A 25,505-nucleotide genomic window follows, 5' to 3' on the forward strand; every position below is an offset into this window, starting at 1 on the left:
ACTAACTATTAATAAACAGCAAATCAGGAGTTTACAGAGACTAAAGTCGTAGTTAATAGTTTGTTAATGGTGAGAACTGGATTTTAAAATAAAGTGCGACTACTGTATATACTGTAATTACTAAAAATAAATACTATTTACTTTTAAAAGAGAAAGAAAATATATTTAATCTCTTTTCTTATTGACATCAGTGAACAGGTTGCGTGACATGCCCTCATACTCAAAACCCATCAACAAAACTACATAAGGAAAAAGAAAACGCCTCAGACTGCTTTAAATATGGGTTCATTTGCACTCAGGATAAACATGGTTTGTGCCAACCACAGTGTGTTTTGTGGGGTGAATTACTGGCTGCTGAGAGCATGAAACCATTGAAATTAAATTTTGTACTGTAAACAGTTTTGATACTGTATTGGGTGGCCTCTTGAGTCCAATGTAAAATGTGGGTCCAGAACCACTGCTCTAATCCACTGTTTGTTGCATTTGTGCATTTGTGACCACACCTGCGGTCAGCCTTAAAAATTCCCCCTTCCCAGCTTTCTAGGCCTCTTTCATCAGTCCACTTCAGTTTAAATGTCTGTTTCCAGGTTGTTAAGCATGCAGTAAATTCTTCAAGTCAACCTCCTGAAAAGTCTCATTACTGTAACTAGTAAGACATCTATTACTTGAAGTACTATTTTCACCTGAGCACACTTGGAATATTTGTGTGTCCATGCTTTTAGTTTAGTCTGTTGAGGAAATTATGTAAGTGAAGGATTGCGGCGACTCACCTAATTTCCAAAATTCTTAAATAAAGACTATTATTAAAAGGAAACCAGAGAACGAGGAGCACCCATTACCTTTTCCTATTTGCTGGTAGAAAGAGGCCCTCGTGACCTTTACTGACGTACAGTCAGAGTCCAAAGCTTGGAAAAAGCCAGATGGCCAAGGACACATTGTCAGTCAGCGTGGAGGAAATGAACAGGGCATAATGTATTGATGACTGAAAAGCTGAGCTGGAAAGAGAAACAAAGACTGTCAAAGAGAGAGAAAGAACCTGGAGGATCCATGAATTTGATTTAGATATGTTTTCGTGACACTTCACATCAGAATTTGGTGCAAATCATTTTCGCTCAAAGACCCCTTTTCAAAAGAATGAAAGACATTTAACATAAAACACAAGAGAGACAGAGGTCAGGCACTATTTTTCAAACATATTTTCTGAAACCATTCTGTGTTCAGAAATCTTTCACCCTTATAGGTGAAATTCTCAATCGTGCATTGAAATAACTAATTTCGACCATCATATTTTGACGAGGAGTGGGAACATGACTCCACCTTAATCTAGTCATCATCACACAAATACAGTCTTTCAGACTTGCAGCTGCAGTAACGTTCACTGTGTTGGAGTTTATTTTGTGATAATTACGGCTGATTGTAAACTGTACATGTTTATATGCATTATACTACAATATAGCATAGGTTCGCTCTCAAAGCAAAAGGAGTTAAAGCATTTGTCACCTGCCCTCTCACTGAGCATGATCCACAACCCTGTGATATCACTCTACAAAATAAATTGAACTGTAATTGAATCTAAGAAGGAGTAATGATCGTCTTATCAAACTGACAATAAGACCTGTCTAAGGTAGACTGTATAAACATGAAGAAACATAACTTGGAGTTCACTTCAGTTCTTTGAGTGTTATTGTAACTTATCTTCATCCATGCTGTAAGAGCTATGTCTTTGGTTTTCTTTCTTTGAAAGTGAAAAAATAGGGCTTTGCCGCCAAATTGGCCTCTACTGTATGTCCAAAACTTTATCCCCTGAGAAACTAATAGAAGTCAACAGTGTTTCTGTTGGCACATAGTTTTATAAAATACTAAGGCTACACTAAGAAAGTTTTTCAAAACTGGTAGCGTACTGTGCAGATGCTTTCTCAGGTATTTCTGTGCCGTCTCTGAACAACACTTAAAAGGATTGTTAAAAGCTCTCTCATTATTTACTCACCATTATATTTTGTTCTGACCATAGGCCTTATTTATTCTGTGGAACATAAAAGAAGAACATCACGGCAGCTTTTCAATGCAATGAATTGCAAGAGGTCAAAATGACAGAAATCACCATGAAAGTATAACAAAAGTGGTCCATTTGACTCAACATATCATTCTGAAGCCATATGATAGTCTTTTTTAATGCAACCTAGCTGTCCTTGGCATGAAATAAGTGATTACAGATCTTTACAGTGAATCATATGAATCAGTTTACTAAACAGACAGATTCATTTTTGTGTTAAAATCACTGACTCCAAAATCTAGAAAGGAACAGCTCACTGGAGAGGACACTGCAATCTCATTAGTAATCATAAGTATTCGAAATCTGGTCCAGACAAGGGTGCAGAGTACAGATGCAGGTGACATGTCCCTAACAATGTATACAGTACATGTACATGTTTAATTTCAGACACTTCTGAAACAGGTTGGTACCGGTGATATTACCTGAGAAGTTAAAGTAAATGTGCTAGAATACTGAATACTGACACTGAAATGTCAAAAGCACTGAAAACACTGAAAACCATATAAAACCTAAATATTTTATTTATTTTTTTTGCATTTAATGAATAATGTGAATTAAATACGTTCCACATTTCAAGTGTGCATCACTTTACTCAATCCTAAACCTTACAGAATTAAAATGAAAGAAAATTCTGTCAAAACCATTATTTAATCATTTATGTATATGTGTGAGAGAGACCTTTATGATTGTGTGTGTGTTCATTTAAATCACTGTTCATTGTAGATGCATGGAAAAGATTATCCTTCAAAATGGATCCTTTTGTGTTTCACAGGTGAAAGAAACTCGAAACGATGAGGGTGAGTAAATGAAGTCGAACTAATCATGTAAAAGTGTACAAATACAGATCCTGCAGTGTCGTGAACTTCATTAGAGGACTCTAGAGCTGTCTAGAGCTGTCTAAAAGGTCCAAAAAAGGATACCCATAGCTGTCATATTAGGTCATTAATATATTGTCTTAAATTCCACTGTAACACAGTGGAGATGATGTGTCATACACATAAAGTGTGGTCTGGTACATGTGCTTTATCCTCAAAGCTGAACATATTTGACCCGCTCTCTACAATAGATCAAAGAGGATATATATCTCTCATTTGCTGTTTTATCCAGATGCTTGTAAGGATGGAGGGAAATGGATCTTACACGAAAGCCTTATTAAGCAACACATCACAGATCTGCACTCTCTTAGAGTGTCCGAGGTTTCTCCCAATTCTCCACTGCAGGTGTTCCTGTCAGTGCAGAGTCCTTCCGGACAAAGACCTATAAGCTGTGATGTTCCTTAACTCAGGTCCATAGAAATATCTTGGCACACCTTTATCCCTTGGACCAAGAGAGAGTGTCATTGCCCAGTTGATCTCCAATTTGGAAAATTTGCAACCATGGGTCTTATTACCGCATCGATGCGGCCAGCATGTGGATGTTTTTGTCTTTTGGGAGAGTGGGGAGTGTTTTGGATTAATGACCGTCCACGCACAACTTAAACCAGATCTTCCCTATCCACACAAATTTCCTTGCCTGCGGAGCGTTGGGAGCTGGGCCTGTTGTTTTTTTCTCATTGCATGGTAACTTATCTTTGCTGTAGTGTTCACAGTAGCCACAGCTGTTTGACTTGGACCTGGCCGGCAGGTTAAATGAACAGGGTTCAGAATAAGTGAAGATGTATCAGGTTCCCCTGTGCCGGTCTGATGCGAGGAAACGCAGGGTGGACCGACCTTTCATCACTGTGCGTGGGATCTCTGCCACAGGATGACTGATTTAACGCTGTGATCCAAACTCTGAAGACTGACCTTAAATAACCTTTGACTGCATCATAAATCATAGCAATTGACTGAAAACTGCCAACTGTTTGATGCTTATAGAATACAAATGGTGAAACAATGTAAAATGTTAGTATTTTTAATAATTGTAAAATGAGAGCAATAACATGTTTTCCTGATTTGATTTTTCCACACCTATGAATGATGGTCCACAACTACATGATGTAGGCTACTATTTATATTTCCAGTGCAACTCGTGGTGGAAAATATGCTTAAATAAAGAGCTAGTTAAAAGTGAATTGTGTCATTTCTGCACCATACAAAATGATACACAATTATTTCAAACAGGTTGTCATGTTTTGAACATGATTCGACAGTGCTACAGTGTTTTCCATCAGTTCATCAATGCCAACTCATTTATAGTCGTCTATGAATAATTAGGTAATACTTTACATTAATGTTCCCTTTGTTTACTTTGGTTGATTAAGATTAACTAACAATGAAATATACTTCTATTGTATTAAGCAATCTTAATGTTAATACCATTATTTACTAGTTTATTATAAAAATCTAAAGTTGTATCTGTAAATGTTATTTAATGTACTAGAGCTAACATGAACTAACAATAAACAGATTTTTTATTAACTAACATTAACAAAGATTAATCATTATTGTAACCAGTGTATTCTTTATAATTAGTTCATATAAGCTCCAGTCCATTCAATAATGAAACGCTGGTTTGCCAGACCTGAAATGTTGACACATATTTTTTTTAAGGTAATCTCTTGGCAAGCGCAGATCCCAGATCTTTTTTATTTTATTTATTTATTTATTTATTTATTTATTTATTTATTTATTTATTTATTTATTTATTTATTTATTTTTATTTTTTTTACCATAAATGCATCGTTTATTTATGTATTTGTATTTATTTATTTACAGTGTGGCAGAGAATGTCCTAAATGAGCTGCAGAGGTTGACTGTAGCGTGTGCAGTAGTGCAGGTGGTCCTCCGGCGGAGGCAGGGAGTGTTTGGGAGCGCCCTGGAATGACAGGAATCTCATGGAGTGTGTATACAGGTGGGCTGGGAGACAAGGCGAGATTGGATCAGACCATTAATTGGGGAACCAAGTCCCCGACAGTAAACCAGCAGCTGCACTTTGCATTCTGCTCTGAGGCTCAATCAGTGAGAACAGGCAGTAGAAGGCTCTGGAAACAATCTTCCTGGGTCTGTGTATCGCCATCATTTGGACAAACTTGATAACAATCATTTTCCCCTCAGTGTTGTACTGCAAACCTGCTGCCAAGGACTATTCTGGAAGTTGCTTTCTCCACTTCTAAAGATTAATGAGCAGACATCGCCACAAATACATGATGTAGACCTCTCAAGATAAATCAATAAAATTATGATAAGCTGTCCTCTTGAATCCCAAACATTAAACACTCAGCTGGTGCCAAACAGTTAAACTAATGCGCTATCACTTCTCACTTGCAAGTCTTGGATTGTGGTCCCGAATGGAAAATTGCATTCGTTGTGCACATGTTTGTGTTTTCAGTCAAAAGGAATTTACTGCCAACTTTGTGCATGATGTGAGAACTGGTTTTAAAGTGTGAAAAATATTAAATTTAATCAGATTAAATCAACATTCCCCCCTCAGTTTTGCTTAAATGCATTTCTAATTCAATTTTAGAGTATGAGTCCTTAATGCCAAACTTGGAGTTTTCTCTTTTAATGAGCAGAAAACTGTGCTTTATGATTTTGGCTCTACAAAACCCATTTTCTTTGTAAGCACATGATGCATGTATGATTTATATTGAACATTTTATGCAGAATAAACCAATAAGAAATATTCCAGGCTTGGTCATTTTGGCAACCCAGGATTAACTGGGTTAAACTAGATTAACTCAGCATGCTTCAAAACTATACCAAAACTCAACTATTGTTTAAAAATGTACTTTTCTACTGGGTTAATATGTAAAATGAACCCAAAATGGGCTGTAAATTAAAATTACTTTAACACACAAAACGACTTTATTTTATTTTTCAACTGACGTCTTGGTTACGTATGTAACCCTCGTTCCCTGAAGGAGGGAACGGAGACGTTACGAATGGGAACTCGCCCGAGAGCCCAATCACCTTTGAGTGGTACAAAACGAGCCAATGGTACACAAAGTACCTTGGTCTGCGGGATTTGCATCGCGAGCTCCGCCCCGCAGAGCGGGTATATAAGGAGCAATGCGAGCAACTCGCATTCAAGTCTTCGCTGAGGAGCCGAGCCAGTGACCCGGCCGTTCAGCGGAACAGCAATGTGGCAAGGGGACGTAACGTCTCCGTTCCCTCCTTCAGGGAACGAGGGTTACACTCGTAACCAAGACGTTCCCTTTCAGTCAGTCACGTTCGACATTACGAATGGGGTCCCTTACAAAATGCCACATGGCTGTCTTCCAGCGACCTGTGTGAGTGATAGCACCCTGTCGCGAGGCCAGCACGAGTGAGGGCTCATAACTTACACAGAATACACTGGGTAGCATATTCCAGCTGGACATATGCTAGCAGGCTGCCTGCCCGTGGGAGGACTTACAGAAGGCAGGTATCCACCCAGGTGGTGATACATAAGAACTCTGAGGTACCCAGCACGCAGGGTGGAAGTTTCAACGACAAAGCTGGCAAGGGGCTTGCCAAGGGAAAGACACATGCTGCAAAGAGACTTACTGTGGACATACACACGTGGGATTGCCCAGAAAGGGGAATCACACCACATGGAGGCACCTAGTCCCACACAGGGCTGACCAAGGGGCATGTACACAAGTGTTGGACAATAACAGTGCTGGAGGAACCCAGGGTTCTGACTGAGGAACTCACCTGAGGGGAATAGCGCATGCATCCAGTCCGCGGAGTGGAATGGCGCAGCAAGCGGATTGACACCGAGCAGGTCCTTACTGGCCCGAAGGGGCGAGTACCCGGGAGGACACGGGCTCTACACGGAGATTATAAAATCTTGCGAATGTGTTAGGTGTCGCCCAGCCTGCAGCTCTACAGATGTCTGTTAGCGAGGCGCCATGCGCCAGCGCCCAGGAGGAAGCTACACTCCTAGTTGAGTGAGCTCTCACCCCTAGGGGGCATGGCAGGTCTTGAGCCTGATAAGCCAGGACAATAGCATCCACTATCCAGTGGGATAACCTCTGCTTGGAGGCATCCTTTCCCTTCTGCTGGCCTCCGTAACAGACAAAGAGCTGGTCTGAGGTCCTAAGGCACTGAGTTCTGTCCACGTAGGTGCGGAGCGCACCTACTGGACAGAGCAGCGCCAGGGCTGGGTCTGCCTCCTCCAGGGGCAGCGCTTGCAAGTTCACCACCTGATCCCTAAAAGGAGTGGTGGGAACTTTGGGCACGTACCCAGGCCGGGGTCTCAAGATAACGTGAGAGTTAGCCGGCCCGAATTCCAGGCATGCTTCGTCAACTGAAAATGCCTGCAAGTCCCCGACCCTCTTCACCGAAGCCAAAGCCGTCAGGAGCGCAGTTTTCAAAGATAAAAACTTTAGCTCAACTGAGAGCTAAGGGAGCCCTCTGCAGTGCCGATAGAACCACTGCGAGGTCCCAAGAGGGGACTTGCTGAGGGAGAGGCGGATTGAGCCTCCTTGCTCCTCTCAGGAACCTGATGATCAGATCGTGCCTCCCCAGAGACTTACCTTCAACAGGGTCATGGTGAGCCGAAATGGCAGCCACATAGACCTTGAGGGTGGAAGGAGACAGCCTTCGTTCCAACCCCTCCTGAAGAAAGGAAAGCACTGACCCAATCGGACATTTCCTGGGGTCCTCACGCCGTGAAGAACACCAAGTGATGAAGAGGTTCCACTTCAAAGCATAGGCGTGTCTGGTGGATATGGCTCTAGCTGAAGTGATGGTAGCTACCACCTGTGGTGGCAAGGTACCTAAACCTTCCGTGACCCGTCCAGGACCCACACATGTAGGTTCCACAGATCGGGACGTGGGTGCCAGAGGGTGCCCCGTCTCTGAGAAAGAAGGTCGTTCCTCAGAGGAATTGGCCAGGGAGGGGCTGTCGCGAGGAGTACAAGTTCGGGGAACCAGGTCCGGCCGGGCCAAAAAGGCGCAACCATGAGGACCTGCTCCTCGTCTTCCCTGATCTTGCACAACGTCTGTGCAAGAAGGCTCACTGGGGGAAACGCATACTTGCGCAGGCCCAGCGGCCAGCTGTGTGCCAGGGCGTCCGTACCGAGAGTGCCCTCGGTCAGGGAGAAAAACAACTGGCAGTGGGAATTTTCTGGAGAGGCAAACAGGTCTACCTGAGCGTCTCCGAATTGTTCCCAAATCAGCTGAACCGACTGGGGGTGGAGTCTCCATTCCCCGGGGCGAGACTGCTGCCGTGAGAGCTCGTCGGCTGCATGATTGACCCTGCCCGGAATGTGAATGGCACGAAGCGACCTCAGATACTTGTGACTCCACAAGAGGAGATGGCGAGCGAGTTGCGACATGCGGCGGGAGCGTAGACCACCCTGATGGTTGATGTACGCTACGGTCGCAGTGTTCTCCGTACGGACCAGAACGTGCTTGTCCTTCAGCAGGGCCCTGAAGCGGTGCAGAACAAGCCGTACTGCTAGCAACTCGAGGCAATTGACATGCCACTGCCCGTTGCACATGGCACCGCAGCCTGTGGCAGAGGCATCTGTTGACACAACAACATGTCTGGACACCGGTTCTAGGGGCACGCCGTAGAAACGAGGGGTCTAACCACGGGGTAAAGTGATGGTCACTCGGAGCATGCCCTGTTGCCATGCCCATCTCGGGACTCGGTCGTGAAGCCAGTGCTGAAGCGGTCTCATATGGAGTAGCCCGAGCGGTATGTCTGCCGCCGCGGATGCCATATGCCCCAGGAGTCTCTGAAACAGTTTCAGTGGAACCACTCTCTTGCCCCCGAAGTGTCTCAGGCAATTCAGCAGTGACTGCGTGCGCTCATTCGTAAGCCGCGCGAACATGGCGACCGAGTCTATTTCCATACAGAGAAAAGAGATCCTCTGCACAGGGGAGAGCTTGCTCTTTTCCCAGTTGACCTGAAGACCCAGTCGGGCAAGGTGTCTAGGCACCAGATCCCTGTGCTCGCACAGCCGCTCTCGAGAGTGAGCTAGGATCAGCCAGTCATCGAGGTAGTTAAGGATACGGACACCTTGTTCCCTGAGAGGAGCCAGGGCTCCCTCCACGACCTTCGTAAAGACGCGGGGAGACAGGGCAAACCTGAATGGGAGAACCTTGTACTGATATGCCTGCCCCTCGAAAGCAAACCGAAGAAACGGTCTGTGTCGAGGAAGAATGGAGACATGAAAGTACGCATCATTCAGGTCGATCGCTGCAAACCAATCTATTGGACGAATGCATTCGAAAATGCGCTTGAGCGTTAGCATCTTGAACGTGAGTCTGTGCAAAGCTCGGTTCAAGGCAAGCAAGTCCAGGATTGGCCGTAACCCACCTGTCTTCTTGGGTACTATGAAGTAAGGGCTGTAAAAGCCGGACTTCATGTCGGCTGGAGGGACCGGCTCTATCGCGCCCTTTGCCAGCAGGGTTGCGACCTCCGCGCGCATGACAGGGGCATCTTTGCCCACCATCATCGCATGGACACCCCGAAACCTGGGGGGACGCCGGGCGAACTGAATCGCGTAGCCTAGCCTGAGCATCCGGATGAGCCAGCGGGAAGGCCTGGGGAGCTCTAGCCAGGCTCCCAGGAACCGAACCAGTGGGGTCAAGGGGACTACAGGTGTACCCACAGTGGGGCAGCATGGTGGAGCAGACAGCCCTGGCATGGGAGGCATAGTGTCCCTTAGCGGGGGCGGATTGCAGGCACTCGTCTGACTCCAAGTAGCAAAGAGGGCATGAGAAGGCGAAGCGTTCTTGAGCCGGCTTTGCATGGAAACTGGCAAGGGGAGAGGAGAACGAGAGCGGCAAGGAAGCACGTTGCCAACTGTCGTTCGTGGCCTCTTGGGACCCGGAGGTAGAGGAAACAGCTCTTTTAGTGAAGGTTTGGGTACCACCGGCCGCAGGGCCAGTGGCGGAACAAAAAGAAAACGAGAACAAAGGATTCTCCCCCGGCCCACCTCTGGGGGAAGGAGTGGTCCTGCTACCATCTCCTGATGAGCTGACGTCTCCAACTCCGGGTCGCTCGTCTCAGGAACGCCGCTTGGCCTGGCGTTTGGCAGGCCAAGGGGCAGAGACGGGTTGCGCCTCCCTTCTGCGGCCATCTCCTCACTGCGGCCGGGGTGAAGGCTGCTGCTGTGGCTGAGCGGGAGTAGAGGAGGCCGCAGGGGGGCACCCTCGCCGACGAGCAGGCTGAGGCGGCTGCGCTGGCTGCGCTGGCTGTGCCGGCGGCGGGGTGGAGGCAGCAGTTGGCCGCCGGGGCAGGATGTGTCTGATGGCCTCAGACTGCTTCTGGGTGGCAGAGAACTGCTGGGCAAAGCTCTCTACCGCGTCGCCGAAGAGGCCATCCTGGGAGACCGGGGAGTTGAGGAGCTGAGCCCGATCAGACTCCCTCATGTCTGCCAGGTTCAGCCATAGGTGGCGCTCCTGGACCACCAAAGTGGACATCACTGGGGACTCCACGGGGGGAATCCCAGCATACCCCTTGGCCCCAGGAACCAATCATCCAGCCTCGAGCGCTCGGGGACAGGGCGGAGGATTCCACTCAAGCCCGATGCTCTCCACTGCCCGGGAAAGCACGGCCGTCAGCTCGGGACCGGACTCGGACAACGCTGGCACTCCCGAGGGAGGCAACGCAGCCGAATCCTCATCTCCCGAGGACTCAAGCCCGCCTTGTGATGCGGCGATTGACATATGGTCCTCTTCGCGAGCCTGAATGAGATGTCAGGAGCCTGAAAGGGTCCAGCAAACTCATCACACAGTAACCCTCAGATCACCCTGGCCACCAGCCGAAGTAGCCCTCTTACGAGAAGAAGAGCTAGAACTGGGTGTGGCAGTGGGGACTCTATACCTTTTAAGGTAATCGAGTCTCGATCTCAATGCCGAGATGGTCATGTCCCCGCAATGAGAACATGAGCCATCCACGAACGCAGTCTCAGCATGCTGGAAGCCCAGACACTTGACACAACGATCGTGGCCATCACGAGGAGCGATGTATCGACCGCACCCAGAAACACACGGGCGAAATGACATCTTTAAAAAGACGCAAATCAGCCCGTATCTCTTTTGTGAAAGAAATTTGAAGTTGAAGCGCTCAAGGGAACGCGGGAGCTGTCGCAGGAAACCCAAACGAACCGCTGAATCGCTCCGTCACACCAACACCAGTGACTCTTGCTTGTAGCACTCCGGTGAAAGCAGCACACGATGTGCTCGGCTCCGAAGCGAAAGCTTGAATGCGAGTTGCTCGCGTTGCTCCTTATATACCCGCTCTGCGGGGCGGAGCTCGCGATGCAAATCCCGCAGACCAAGGTACTTTGTGTGCCATTGGCTCGTTTTGTACCACTCGAAGGTGATTGTGCTCTCGGGCGAGATGCCATTCGTAATGTCGAACGTGACCGACTGAAAGGGAAAGTCTGTTATTATGTCTCTTACATTTTTAATATTTAGTGTTTTTCAAACCCTCGAAAACAATAACTAATATTAGGATTCATAGAAACGAATGAATGTCAAATTAAATAAATAAAAAAGGCAAAAAGGATGTGATTTTTTTGTCATGTTTTTAGTCACGAGGTTCATTCTATGCAATTTTTACCCCTCTTTTAACTAGCTTCAGCTGATTTCGATTTGCATTCATTATTGATGCAGTTTGTGTAAATTTGGATTGTGTCAGTTCATGTTCTGTGAACCAGTACATTATTATGCAGATATGCATAAAAACAGTTATACAGCACATTTACTGTTTTCCATCACAAAAATGTTGTTTGTAGCAAATGTTTTTGAATATTTTTTACTTTTAATGTATTTACCTTTACGAATTTTTATTTATTGAAAATGTAAGTAATTTTTTGTGGATTGGTCATATTGTTGAGTTAATTTAATTTTACACAGGCATCCTAACAGCTACTTTAGCGTTCTGATCTAAAAGCCAGCGTGTATGTTTCACAGCAGTTATAAAAACAAGGAAAATCTTACTTTTCTGTTATAAAATATTTTCTTACTTGTATTCATAATTCCGTAATAATTGGAGTTCTTCTCCAGACTGTTCTGAGGATTATATTCATGACTTATGGTTTTAATGCTCCAGGTGTGAAGTCACATTTTACACTGTTAGTTTCAGTTCCTGGCCCAGATCTTCTGTAGTAAAAGTGACTGTTGTGCCAATAAATAAGATTCTAAATGGCTAAAACAGCTGTCAGTCAAGGACCCCTGCCAGTTTATTGGAGGGTTTGTGGTTTCCTGCATTTCGTCATCCTGTATCATCCGGCCATATTCTTAAGATTCAGAAGAGTTTCCTGAGCCCTAGCCGAATACTGAGAGTATGTGATATTATGATTAAACCACATCATTGGATTGCTCTGAACAGCTATTATTAAATCTGTCTCAATGCATAATCCTCATTATTCCAGCAGGTTCAAACACATACAGTACAGTGGAATAAAAGAATGTGAAAGAACACAGAAAGCATTTCTAATGATTTATAAAGGTGTGTAATTCGAATAGATATTCCCAACCTGGAAACATTGTGAGCTTTTTTGAGCGATTTTAATTCAAAGTTGCGTCTAATTATTTAAATATACTTATGTAACAGTTGCAGATTTTTCACAGATGGCCTTTTTTAATGTGCCCCAGATGCATCATGAACTGGCCTTGACCCAAACGGTTTGCAGAAACTGACAAATTCAGAGCAGGCGTATCCGTAGTCATTTTGCTCTTTAGACATGTCTTTCACTGACGCAGAGAACTGCAGTCTCTATAAAAATGCCAGCGTTTCATTACCTGCGTAACTGTCGCTTTTGTTCCTCGATGAAAGACAAAGAAAAGACTGGGCTGGAAAATAACAACAGTCACGAGGTGTACGGGGTATCCTACCTCAGTGAACATCATCCATCAACACCTACAGTTGCGCTGAAAATTACCCTAAATCACTTTTTGGAAGGAGGCTGAGCAGACACTCAGGCCCTGTGTGGAAAACTCTTCAGTTGGCTGTGTTGTTCTTGGCATGGCATGGAGAAATGACAACATTACCCTTCCTGCTGAAGGAAAGTCATTCCCTGTGGGGTCAAGGTAGAAGGTTCATTCAGGATCAAAAAGTAACACGGGCCAGAGGTACTCCAAAACAACTTTTAAATTTTTTGAATAAAAAACAAAACAAAACCTTCCTCTTGCAATGCACGCACTGGCTGCAAAATTTCTAGATGCTCAGGAGAACAATATAAAGCTACATCATTACTTAAATGCAAGGAAGAAATTTTTATATTTTGCACTCTGTGCAAATAAAACTGTGCCCGAAGAGTTGTGCTTCAAGACAATTTCTCTGGGCAACATTTGTCTGTAACAACAAGAATTAAACTTCCTGAATTAAATGGCCGTTCCTGATTTCTTTTCCTTTTTTTTAATCTTCCAAAAGGAAAGTCATACAGGTTTGGAACAGCATGAGGGTGTATTTGGGTGAACTCTCCTTTAAAGGCATAATTCAACAAAATATTTACATTTTGTCATTATTTACTCTCATGTCATTCCAAAAAAAAAGAGATTATATATATACATACATATATATATATATACATATTTTGAAGAATGTTGGTAACCAAACAGTTTCGGTTCCAATTGAATTCCATTATATTTTGGACCATACAATGAAAGTCAGTGGGAACTGAAACAATTTGGTTACTAACATTCTTCAAAATGTGAAGTTATGCAGGTGTGGAATGACATGAGAGTGAATAAATACTAAAAGAATAGTTCACCCAAAATTGAAAACTCTGTCATTATTTACTCACCATCACGTTTTTTTATTTTTACATTTGTATTATTATTTTTTTTCTTGTGTAAAACAAGACAATTTGGAAACATATCTGAGTTTTATATAATGATTTTTTTTTTTTTTAAATGTTGTTGTTTTGGACTCCTTTCACATTCTTTTATGAAGAAAGTTGACATTTTTCAGAATAACTTCTGTGTTTCACATAAGAAAATTACAACATTTAGGTTTGGAACAACAATATATATAAATATATATATATATATATTTTTTTTACAAAGGCATAGTTGAAAAATGAAAATTACCCTCATTTTGTTCCAAACACAGAAGATATTCTGAAGAATGTTCAGTCTTGCTTTAGAAGGACATGAAGCTGAATAAATATTTTTCAGTAAACTGTCCTATAAAGGGATCGCTCACCCAAAAATGAAAATTCTGTCATCATTTACCTAACACATTGTTGTTCCAAATACATATGAAGATATTTTGACATATGTTGGTAACCAAACAGTTTTGGTTCCCATTGACTTCCATTATATTTTTTATCCAATTAAGGCAAATCAGTGGGAGCTGAAACTGTTTGGCTGTCAACATTCTACAAAATATCTTCTTTTTGCTCCAAAGAAGAAAGAAATCATACAAATTTGGAACAACATAAGGGTGAGTAAATATTTTTGGGTGGACCATCCCTTTCACGATCCTACTTTTTTCCACAGTATTCAAAGTAGTTGGAGAGATAGAAACATCATTCCAACAGCAAATCAACAAATTGTACAAAAAGCTACATTTGTTTGGAAAGACAAATACAAAAACGTCTTGCTTGTTTACCTGCGTGTGTGTCTGTGCTCAGCTTTGTTTGTGATATGTGGTGTATTTTTCATACCTAAGTCATGTTTGTCTTGATTTGTGTTTATTTGCTCGTGTTTTTATTGATTTGTCTGTTTGGGGCCGCTTCTGACGGGCCATATTCATCATGCGTTGTTTAGACACGGCTGTGATCAGTGCAGCTGGGTGCTTGGCAGGATTTGAGGGGTCATAAATATATTTCCCATTCATTTCGTAAAGCCACGAATTGTTTCCCCAAGGGGATCGTTCTTCGTCTCACTTTGATCACAGTATATCATACACAAACATCTAAATCGGACGGCTAATCAAAAACGTCTTCCACAGAGGGAAAATGCATGGCTGGCTTTGACCACAACTGAAAACAAATCCACTTAGCCTGGGTTTTGCCTATGTGTCGAGGGAACGGCAAAGCCACAAATCAAAAGAGTCCAAACTTCTGCAGCTATCGAATCACCAGCTGCTCTCATATATGAGCAAAGACGTTCGAGAAGTTGGCCGACTGGATAAAGTGCCAGTCCAGAAATTAGGATGCTCACTCACGTGGTCTTCACAGAAACGCCAAACCATAATATCAGTTCTTCAACAAGGCTTTCCATAACATTCACATCACATAATCCTCTTCAACCCTTGGTAAGATTTCCATTAAAAACTTTTTTTGTTGTTGTTGTTGTTGTGAAATTCATTGAGCAGGTTTGTTGTGAAAAAAAAAATCGAAACTGAAACACCTCACATTTGTTTATTTACAATGTAAATAAAAGATAGGTTTAAGAACTGCATCATAAACTTAAACAGGAAAAAAAGTAAGAAAAATATGCCATATGTAATGTTGCATATATACATTTTGAACACTACCATAAAAAAGTTTGGGGTCAGTAAGATTTATATATTCATTTATTTTTATATAAATTCATACTTTTTCAATATTTCATTAAATTGATCACAAAAAAGTGAGTAAAGACTTTTATAATGTTACAAGAGATACTAAGCTTTGGCCTCACAGGAATAAATTACATTTTAAAATATATTAAAATAAAAAAAAACAGTATTTTAAATTGTAATAACATATCAAAATATTACTGTCTTTATTTTTATATTTTTATAAAATAAATGCAAACTTGGTGAACATAAGAGACTTCTATTAAAACATCAACAAAAATCTTACCAAACCCAATTTTTTGAAGTGCAGTGTAATGTTTATTGTTTTTTTATAACTCAGATTATTTGCAGTCCTGAAGTACTCAAGAAAAGATTCTTATAATAGTTCGACCTTTATTCTATTATCCTTCAAAATTAAACGTTTATCAGTATGCCATGTCATATTCAATCCATTTCAATCCATATACCCACACTGTAAAAAAAAAAAACATGAACAGAAAAATCATTATAATTATAATTCATCACTTAATCAAAAAATAAGCTACAATTACCGGCATCATTTGTTTCTTTACAAACAGACTGAGATAACACTTATTCTGTGCTGTCACAGATCATATCAATGTGTTTTTAATTAAAAGTACTTTATATCAAAATCTGTATGTAAATACAGTAGCAAACAGTTAGGGCAAAAATGAAAACAGTGCAAAAATCCTCTCAAAGGCACTCGTGTGGAATGTTTACAACATTCAAGCTTGCATTTAATTACAATGTCAAAAAAAGATGAAATACATAGTCTCTTGAAAACTGTTGCCACCTTGGACTATTATTTAGACTACTCTTCAAAGTCCGGTGCCACTGGGGGCTGAGCTCTGGTTTGCAACTCTGTGAGCATCTGTTTCACAGACCAAAAACAAACCCTAACCACTCAGAATGAAATAACACAACGCGGCCCAGTACTAGTTGTTAACAGCCTTCGGAGTACCAACATTGATTCCTGAGGAAATTGGCAGGTTGTGACCGGCTGGAGTGCGGGCATCATAAATGCGCGTGCTCAGAGCTCTGGTCGCTGTCGTGACTGTCGTCCTCATTGCTGGGCGAACCCATGGCATGGTGCAGACCGACCATTGGGGAGAACTCAGAAGGCAAGAGAGTTCCTTTCTTTACGTTCACCAGTTCTTTCTCCCGCGCAGCAGCTCCCTGCTGACCTCCCTTCACTCGCTTCCACTTCATCCGTCTGTTCTGAAACCAAACCTTTACCTGCAGGCAAGAGAAATACTGTTAAAGCACTCATATAAAGTATATAGAAGGCAAACAGGATGGAGAGTTTTATTATAAAGGTAAATATAAGTAATGAAAATGGAATGAAAAAAAACATGCAACTGTTCTTAGCCTTGTTTTAAATAGCACATTTTTATTGCTCAATATTAATCGCCCAAAAACATTATCAAACAGTGTTATTTTGAAATCATTGATACACTATTAAATATTTTAAATTCAATTTTAATTTTAGTTAACGATTTTAGTCAAAAACTTTTTAAGTTCAAACCAATTTTGTTGTGTTTTTTCTTTATAGTTTTTATAAAAAAATTATTTAATTTTTTCGTTTATTTACTTTTAGTTATTTTAAAGTATTTATTTTTTTAATACTTTATTTATTTTCGTTAATCTTTATTTTATTTCAAGTAATACATTTTTTTAATTAATGATTAAAAGTAATACAAGGTTTTAGTTTTGATAGCAAACCCATCCATAAAATTTAATCTGAGGTATTTCCAGAAATATAAGATTTGAAATCTGAATATAAAATGAAATGAGACATATTTTTTTACAGTTATAAATAAATAAACAATTTCATTGACTTTAATTTAGGCTTTAATTCAATGTATTATTTAATTAAACTGAAGAATCATAATAAATAACATTTTATCTATTTATATATTTCGATATTCATTTGCATTTATTCAATATGAAACATCTTTATTTTAATGTGTTATCCGAAAACTGTGTAATGGACTGTGTAATACATTTTGTTTTCCGCAGCTTCAACAGTCAGTACTTACATTAAGCTAAAATCTTCCCAAACCTGTATTATATTAAGTATACTTGTAAGAATAAGTATGAACAAATAAATGTTGAATACCATCTATAATTCAAGAAAAACAAATCAATCAATAAGTGTCCTTTGCTCATTAGGAGACAACATTTTTGGCCAAGCTATTATACAGAAGTCAATTACACACAGTGTTTATGGGACTTTATTGGTCTCCTAGCAACACAGGCGTCCAAGATCTGCATCAGGGAAACTCAACGCCACTTTGTGGGAACGTGTGTTAGACGTGTGTTATGGCCCTTTCCAGAAGGAGTTGTTTTGGCACGTACACCCCACTCTAAAACCACCATCACACCCTCTGTATCAGAACCCCCTTCATACTGTGAGTGTGTATCAGATCAGATGAGTGACAGATTTAAAGCTTTCTCTCAATGACTTCTGCCAACACAGCACTCAGATCCCACACGTATAAACCACATATGTTAACCAAGTTTATGTGCTTTGTGGGTCCTTCATATCTGCTTATAATCTTTAAATGAACTGTGGATCCGGTGGACTCTTGTGTTTTTCTTCTGGAGCAGATTTCTGGGAAGTTTGGTGGATCAGCGATATGATTTGCTCTGTGGGGGCTAGCATTGGCTCTCTAGGCTATTTCCACCTGGTCAGTTATGTGCTGATGCAAAACTCCTGGTCGCCCGTTGGCCTACGTTCCAGGTCCTGACTTGACAGTTTGCTCTGTATTTGTGTCTCCTCTGGGATGATCAAGCTGCTGCCTAAAACGGGTCGATCGGATCTGGACCGAGTGGTGGCACCTCACCCAGCCCCCCCCCCCCCTTTGGCTTGACAGCAGGACTATTTCAGGCTGAGAGGGTTATTTTAGGAAGAGCAGCGCAGGTATTTAAGAGAGAGCTCTTAAATGAGTCGGCAGATTTCCTTACATGACAAAAACATTTAGATGAGGTGTGGGAACTTTTTTGCAACTCTTTACACTTATAACTTCGGGATTTATGCTACCATATTTCACAATTTATTATTTCAAAACAACATGCATTTTTAAATGCATTCAAAGGTGTGTATGTGGAATAAATATAAATTCAATAGAGCAAAGGTGCACAGAAAGGGTTGATTTTCAGACTTTCAGATTTGAGATCAACCCACGTCCACAGATTCATTGGATCTGTGCTGAGAGCCATCGTCGGATAGGAAGCAATTGTGTAGAGGAGTAGGAAGAGAAAGGGGAATAAAAGAATAATGCAAATCCTTAGTGAGTTGCTGTACAGTTAAGCTTCTTTTTAGGTCAAGACTCATCTGGAAGGATCCTGAACTCTGGAATGGCTGTGTGGGGCGTGCGGGTCATTTTGAAGAAAGCTCCAAAAATCAGTATCTACCGTAGATCTACAGTGAACTTCAGCCATTGTCTAATTTTGAATATATTTAAAGAATAATATGCAAAACTGGGGGCTAGTTTTTACTCCAGTGAGTAAAAGTGAGTACATGTAAGTTATAAGGCCCTACAAAATGATGTATATAAGAAGTATATAAGAAGACTTTTTAAGATAGAAGAATATATATATGGGGGGTGCTACAACATAATTATTTAAACCTTTTGTGATAATGTTCCCCAATAACAGGGCATGTTTTACAGTTGTCACAATGGGGCCTGTAATTAAACAGCTACTATTTTATTTGCAGTAAAGTATAAATAGCCAAATTCTGATATAAATACACAAAACAAACAGACATTAAGTAATTCATAGATTTCTTTAAAATTTGGGTAACACTTTATTTTAAGGACTATTAACTAGCATGCAAAATACTAGCATACTGGCTGTTTATTGGTACTTAAAAAGCACAATACTTTATTCTGCATGATCATATTATAGATCTCTTAATCCTACTCCATACCAAACTTAACAACTAACTTACAAACTATTAAAGAACAGCTAATTAGAAGTTTATTGACACAAAACTCATAGTTAATTGTAAGTTAATAGTGAAGACTGGAGCTTAAAACAATTGTGAAGAAAATGGGTTAAAAAATGACTTTTTACTCTAAATGTTTATAGTAACTGAGATACTGTATACCTTTGTGACAACTAGCCCCGGTCTCCTTCATATGATTTTTCTGTCACTATTTTGAAAAGTTTATATCATTGCAGTTAATTAGCAGATGGGAATATTGGAAGCCTCTGTATTAATGTAATATACAATAAAAATGTGCTCACGGAGACTCTGGATCATGTCCCGCTCATGCTGTCCCTCTCTCTCTCTGTCACTTTCCCTCTGCCTTATCTAATAAAAATTATTCAAAAACATGTTCTAAAGAAGAAGAAAAAGAGAGACAATCCCTCGCTCAATCCTAACAAATAGACTGAACCTCTCGACACAGAGCCCTGTGTAAAACACGTCACTTACTTCTAATGTAAAACATATTTCTAGGGAACCTATACTATATAATATTTTGAGATTCATATCTGTAAATCAGGTAATATTTTTTAATTTGTTGAAAATTACCAACATTAAGAATTGCATTTATCGCTTTATTCGACTTTATACACTTTAAGTGAAGTCAGCATTTATGTAAAGGCTTTTTTTACCCGTCAAGCAAAGGAATTGTAGAAGTGCCAGTGTTATGTCTGTTGGTAGCATGTGAAAACAGGCTCAGCATTGAACGTACTTGTCTCTCTGTGAGGTCAAGGTTGACAGCGATTTCGTAACGTCTGAGCCGTGTCAGATAGTTGTGGTGAGCGAATTCTGATTCCAGTTCTCGAATCTGTTCCTTGGTGAAGGCTGTGCGCTCCTTCCTAGGTTTACTGCTCACGTCTGACTTATAGCTCCCATCCTGGGAATCTGAAATGAAAAACAGATCACTTTCCAGACGCTGTAAATGCATAGAAAAAGAAAACTAGAGGGAAAAAAATGTTAAGGGAAAGCAAACGGGTGAAAAAATAAGATGGTGTGATAAACTACAGGGCTCTGAAATAAAATAAACGAACAAAAATAAAAATGAAAGCGGAACAATTTGGCCTGCCAATCACCCTCTATTATGGCGATATGGCTCTGGTGTTTTTAGCAGATGGAGAAGGGCCAGAGAACCGAGCACATGCTCTCAAATCAGGCTTCGTTCACACTCTCCAACAATCAGATCAATTTACTCTTCATTTTCCACACACGTCTCCTTTAACAGCATGAAGCTTTCCCAGGGAACATTTATGATTGGTCCAAAAATGATATAAAATTCAACTCTTTAAGAGTTGATTGAAGCTTGTTATGCAATATATATTTAGTTACAATAACAAATAAAATGTTATGAAGATGTGTCTATATTACTGGGGAAAAAACAGGAATATATAGGGTATAAAATCATAGTTTTATTCTCTCATTTATTAATTCATTAAATACTAAATTTAAAAATAAACATAATTTTTTTTTTTTTGCTGCCCGAAGAGCTTCTTTAAAACAACAATGAAACTGAATAGATTATAATGAGCAACGTATGTAAATTCTTAAGTAAGTTTTATAATTTGTTTTTGCAATTGGATAAAGCAATTATTAATCTAAATTAACTGATTTTATTCAAATCAAGAATATAATTTAATGTCCCTAAATCAACCTAAATGCATTAGGTTTTTTTCCAACAAAACTCAACTCAAGGTATTGATCAGTCTGAAAAAGTTTTTTAAGGGTAATAAATCACAGGTCACCACAGTGTATCCATATGTGAATAGCAACCAATAACATTCACAATATTACACCACATCATTTATTTTATATACATTTTCTTTTACTATTTATAAACTACTGTGAGTTTGAAATTCATTTGCAGCCTTTTTCTTTTCTTTTGGTACCCTACTATTTTTCCAATGTCAAAATGTTTACTTCTATAAATGTTAGAATGAACAGTGTTATACACTTAAACGGTGTAATGCAAAACATCAGTTAAAATGTAGTTAATAGACAGAGAGACTTTGAAACAACTCATTACAAAAAAAAGATCTAAAGGAAAATATGTTTCCAATGAATATCTTTTAGCTTGCCATTCAGGGACGGGTGTGATTTAGATGTCCAATTTTTGGCTCCTTTGAATCTGTAATAAAAATACAACTGCTATAGAAATCCAAGGTTTTTATAGAACACAAGATTATGAGCTTTAAAACGTATATTTCACATCCAACATCACTTTTGGGAATAATCCCTAATCTGTTCAGCCTATCGCTGCAACATCTCGATATCTGACACGGCTCAAAATGGAAACCACACTGGCTTTGATAACTGCCAACAGACTGGAGGAAATTGGATTTGGTATAAAGGCACAGCAAGTGCCAACAGGAGCCTTCCGGAAATTTCTACCACCATTGGACCGATCCATCAGTATGCTATAAATTAAAGGCACCTGGATAATAAGATTCAACATATAGACCCCCTTCACAGCATGACTAAACAGACAGAAAAATGTCTTAGCTGTACAGTATAAGCTAGGGTAACTCAGTTCATCTACTGTAAAAGTGAAAAAAGTAAACAAAATCTTTTTTTTATCACAGCTGTGACTTTTTTCCTGTAGACATTCGCTCTGTTCACAATTCCACTTTATACGGCAAAATCTGTGTAATCGTGCAAAACAACTAAGTTGCTTTTTCTGCACCACAGTTTTAAAGATTGTGTGGCAATGTCAAACCACTTAGATGACCAGGTGTGACATTTTCTATTGTTCTTGAATTTTAAGGTCACGTTTTATATAAAAATTCTCCAGCTGCAGCTCTAACTGTTTTTCCCAGCCGTAAATGGTGCGTATGTGTTTGGGGTATCTAAAGCGCAGCTGCGGGCAATGTGAGCATTTAACGGCGGCTTTCACCTGTGGTCTATTAAAGACCTGAGGGTAAATGCCAGAGTGACTTGCACCTCTGAGACTGATGAGAGAAAGAAACAGGGCAGCCCCACAGCTCCAGGCCCTGCCAGTAAAACACTGCCTTGCCGTGTCCAGCCCAGTCAGGATTCTGCTCCTGTTTTTTGTTCAGTCAACCTTAAATTTATTCTCATATCAGGAAGCATTCTCTCTTAAAACTAAGAAATAGCAAGCTGCTTTTGACCATATTCATAACAACTGCTCAGTTTGACTTATTTGTAAAGTTTGCACACTTTTCTACATGGTTCATAGATGGATTAGAGCGGTTTGTGTGTGTGTGTGTGTGTGTGTGTGTGGATCTGAACTCAATGTCAGATGTGTAAAAATTAATCACACTTTTCTGCTTATTTCTTTTCTAGCAGACGACAGTTGTATTAAATTATTCTTAGTATGAAGTAAAATACACAGTGAAAAAAAATGTTGTATGATTTACGTTGAAACGATTTCTATTCAGAAACTGCAAGTTCATTTAACAAATTCCAAACAAATGACAAGTAACACATTGAATTAAATGTGAAACTTTGAAGTAAAAAAAAAAAACATAGACAGAAATTTGATTTACTTGCAAACTCCAAAAAAACTTTTTTTACAGTGCAGTACAAATAAAATCCACTTAATTACATATAGAAAGATTTTTGTTGTGTCTTGATATGGAAAACTCTTAAATGCTATTTGAAATGTAAATTTCAGTTAAGTTCTTGAAATCTCGGATAATTATTTTCCTATTTTAAATCATTTTATTTACGTCAAAATATAAAGGTACACAATTTTTTTCAATTCTTACTGAACATTGCAAAATAACCTATTAAAATAAATCTAAGCTATATTCTAAATAATACATTACACTGAACATATAATTTGGTGCATGGATGAATTTCACCTTACTATTTATTAAAACATATTATCAAAATTAAATTCCAAATCCAGTCCCAATGACCGAGAATAGACAAAACAACAAATATAAATCATTTTTTATTTTTTTTATTGATAAATAACACATAAATCAAATGCTATATTACTAAATAAAGCAAAAGTATTTTACGTGTGCTATTCTGAATAAATCTGATGAGTAATAAAAGAGACAATATTCAGTTCTCGAGCCACGGAAAAAAATTGAATTATTTATACTGCAATAATTCAACAAAAATCAAGATAAAAAAATAAAATCAAGTTCACAATGCCTTTTCTACTGAACGCATATGGACATGGAAGAAAACCTTTTGAGCTGCGTACCTGAACTGTCACTCTTCCCTTTGCAATTCCGTCGCTCCGGCTCAACAGGGGACATGGTCTGTCTCCCGTATTCTCCGGTCACACACGATGCCCTAGAAGGGTCACTTCCAGAGAGTGTTGGGTTACCCGCGCAGAGGCCCTGAGAGCCGCACAGTTCTGGAGCCGCGGCGTCAGGGTGCGGCAGGCAGAGGCCGTGGCGCTCGCTGTCAATCGAGGGCATCTGTGGCACGTGCCAGGAAGGCTGATGCTGCGAGAGGTGTGGATGCTGCGGAGCAGGGTGAACTCTGTGATGGGGTCCTCCGAAGCCGCTCTCCTCCCCCACGTAGCTGCAGGGTGGCGAGGGTCCCGGGAGGTCGGGGTAGGAGACGTGGTCGGAGCGGCCGTGCAGGGCCAGGGAGGACTGGGTGAACGCCGGGTGCAAGGCTTGGGACGGGGCATGCGGGCTCCGAAGGCATCCGAACAGAGAGTGATCCATGTCTCTTTAGTATCTACAAATCCACTTAACTCCGTGAGCAGGAAATCACACAGTCTCGCACCCGTGGCTACCGTAGTCCAGGCGAAAGGAAGAGGGAGCGGACGGCGATGAAAGGCAAGGCCTCTGGTAATCCTGAGCATGCAGCCCCGTTGCCAGGCTGAAAAAGAGGGTAAACACACACAGCCTGCAAGAGGAAGCTCGGGTGACAGACGGGAGAGAGAGAGAGAAAGAGAGGGAGAGAAAGACTTAGCCGTCTGGGCCCGACTGGATGCAGTACTTCTGGAGAAGTGGAGTTGGAGCGAGGGAACGAGGGAGGGGGGGTTGAACGGAGGTGCTGGAGGAATGGATGTTATATATATAGGGCGTAACATGAGAGGGAGGTTGGGTCGAAGGCTCCTCGCTACTGACCACATGCATACGATCTTCCTCCAGAACAGCAAGGTTCAATAAATCTGAGCCCAGCCAACTAGTTCCGGCCTCGCGAAAACTGGGGTACGATATTTTGGACCCGGGCTATCCGATACCACAGACACTTTTCTAAGAAATAAGTTGTATAAGCAGCCAAAAAGTGAGCTTGGAATGGACCGACGAGGTTATGGGGGGTCTTAGGGGTGGGACGGTGAATGGGGTGAGGGGTTTTGGGGTACTATCTGGTGTCTGCTTGTATGCATGTTTATCCACATTGCCAACATCCTTCGGACTACGAATAGGATCATTTTCCAATAAAACAACTGCAAAAGTGACAATATTTGATATAACAGCTTAACTGCATGAGACACGTTAAGTTTGCATGGCTAAAAATGGCTTATATTTTGAATACAATCTGTTAAAAGAGCAATCATATACATTTTGATTTAAATTCATTAACATGACTAATCAAATTCGATACTGACAGTCTGTCTACCCTGCAATATTTCAGAAATATATAACTAATCCAAATGGCAAGCAGGCAAGCTGTTTCAGACACAAAACGAGAAGCAGATTTCTATAAATCTCTGTAGCAATAGTTACGCTGGAGTGTTGCTGGTCACTCGCATTAAAAATATCATTGAGAACACAGATGCTGTTCATTCTCATGTGTATTTCTCAGATGGAAAACCATAATTCTCTCCCAGAAGGCTCCATGAAACTGAAGACTTGAAAGAGCATTTTTGCCTGTCACAAATGTGTTTGGTTTTGAGGCATGAAAACTCATTTAATGACCTAAGCTGACAGTACAGGAAAAGTACATATTTTAATGAACATGTTACTGAAAACAAAAACTATTTTCATTGACATTTAACTCAGTTTTCATACTGCAAAAAAATCAGAACAGTCAAATGAATGTTTTTGGTCGGAGCAGCAATTCATTATTATTTTTTATTTTTTTTATGTTTAATTTCACTTTATAGATTTCAACCACAATGAAATAACA

At 40.7% G+C, this 25,505-nt stretch overlaps 1 protein-coding gene across 1 annotated transcript; it reads right to left on the reverse strand.

Moving 5' to 3' along the window:
- Positions 1-15,653: 15,653 nt before the first annotated feature.
- meox2b (mesenchyme homeobox 2b) lies at positions 15,654-24,399 on the reverse strand. Its single transcript, XM_059555324.1, has 3 exons — positions 23,617-24,399; positions 20,158-20,330; positions 15,654-16,687 (listed from the first exon to the last, which is right to left on the reverse strand). Exons 1-3 carry the CDS (start codon positions 24,089-24,091, stop codon positions 16,466-16,468), a joined length of 870 nt encoding a protein of 289 aa, XP_059411307.1. The 5' UTR covers positions 24,092-24,399; the 3' UTR covers positions 15,654-16,465.
- Positions 24,400-25,505: the final 1,106 nt, after the last annotated feature.

This window comes from Carassius carassius, chromosome 8 (assembly GCF_963082965.1).
Source record: "Carassius carassius chromosome 8, fCarCar2.1, whole genome shotgun sequence".
Lineage (NCBI taxonomy): Eukaryota > Metazoa > Chordata > Actinopteri > Cypriniformes > Cyprinidae > Carassius > Carassius carassius.

Bases quoted from the DNA above. Each gene is read 5' to 3' on its own strand.
- meox2b (XM_059555324.1), bottom strand. From the start codon at position 24,091: ATGGATCACTCTCTGTTCGGATGCCTTCGGAGCCCGCATGCCCCGTCC. The intron at 20,331-23,616 runs GTACGCAGCTCA...TTTTCATTTCAG, and splicing joins AGGGAAGAGTGACAGTTCAG to ATTCCCAGGATGGGAGCTAT. The intron at 16,688-20,157 runs GTACGTTCAATG...TCTTGCCTGCAG, and splicing joins TTGACCTCACAGAGAGACAA to GTAAAGGTTTGGTTTCAGAA.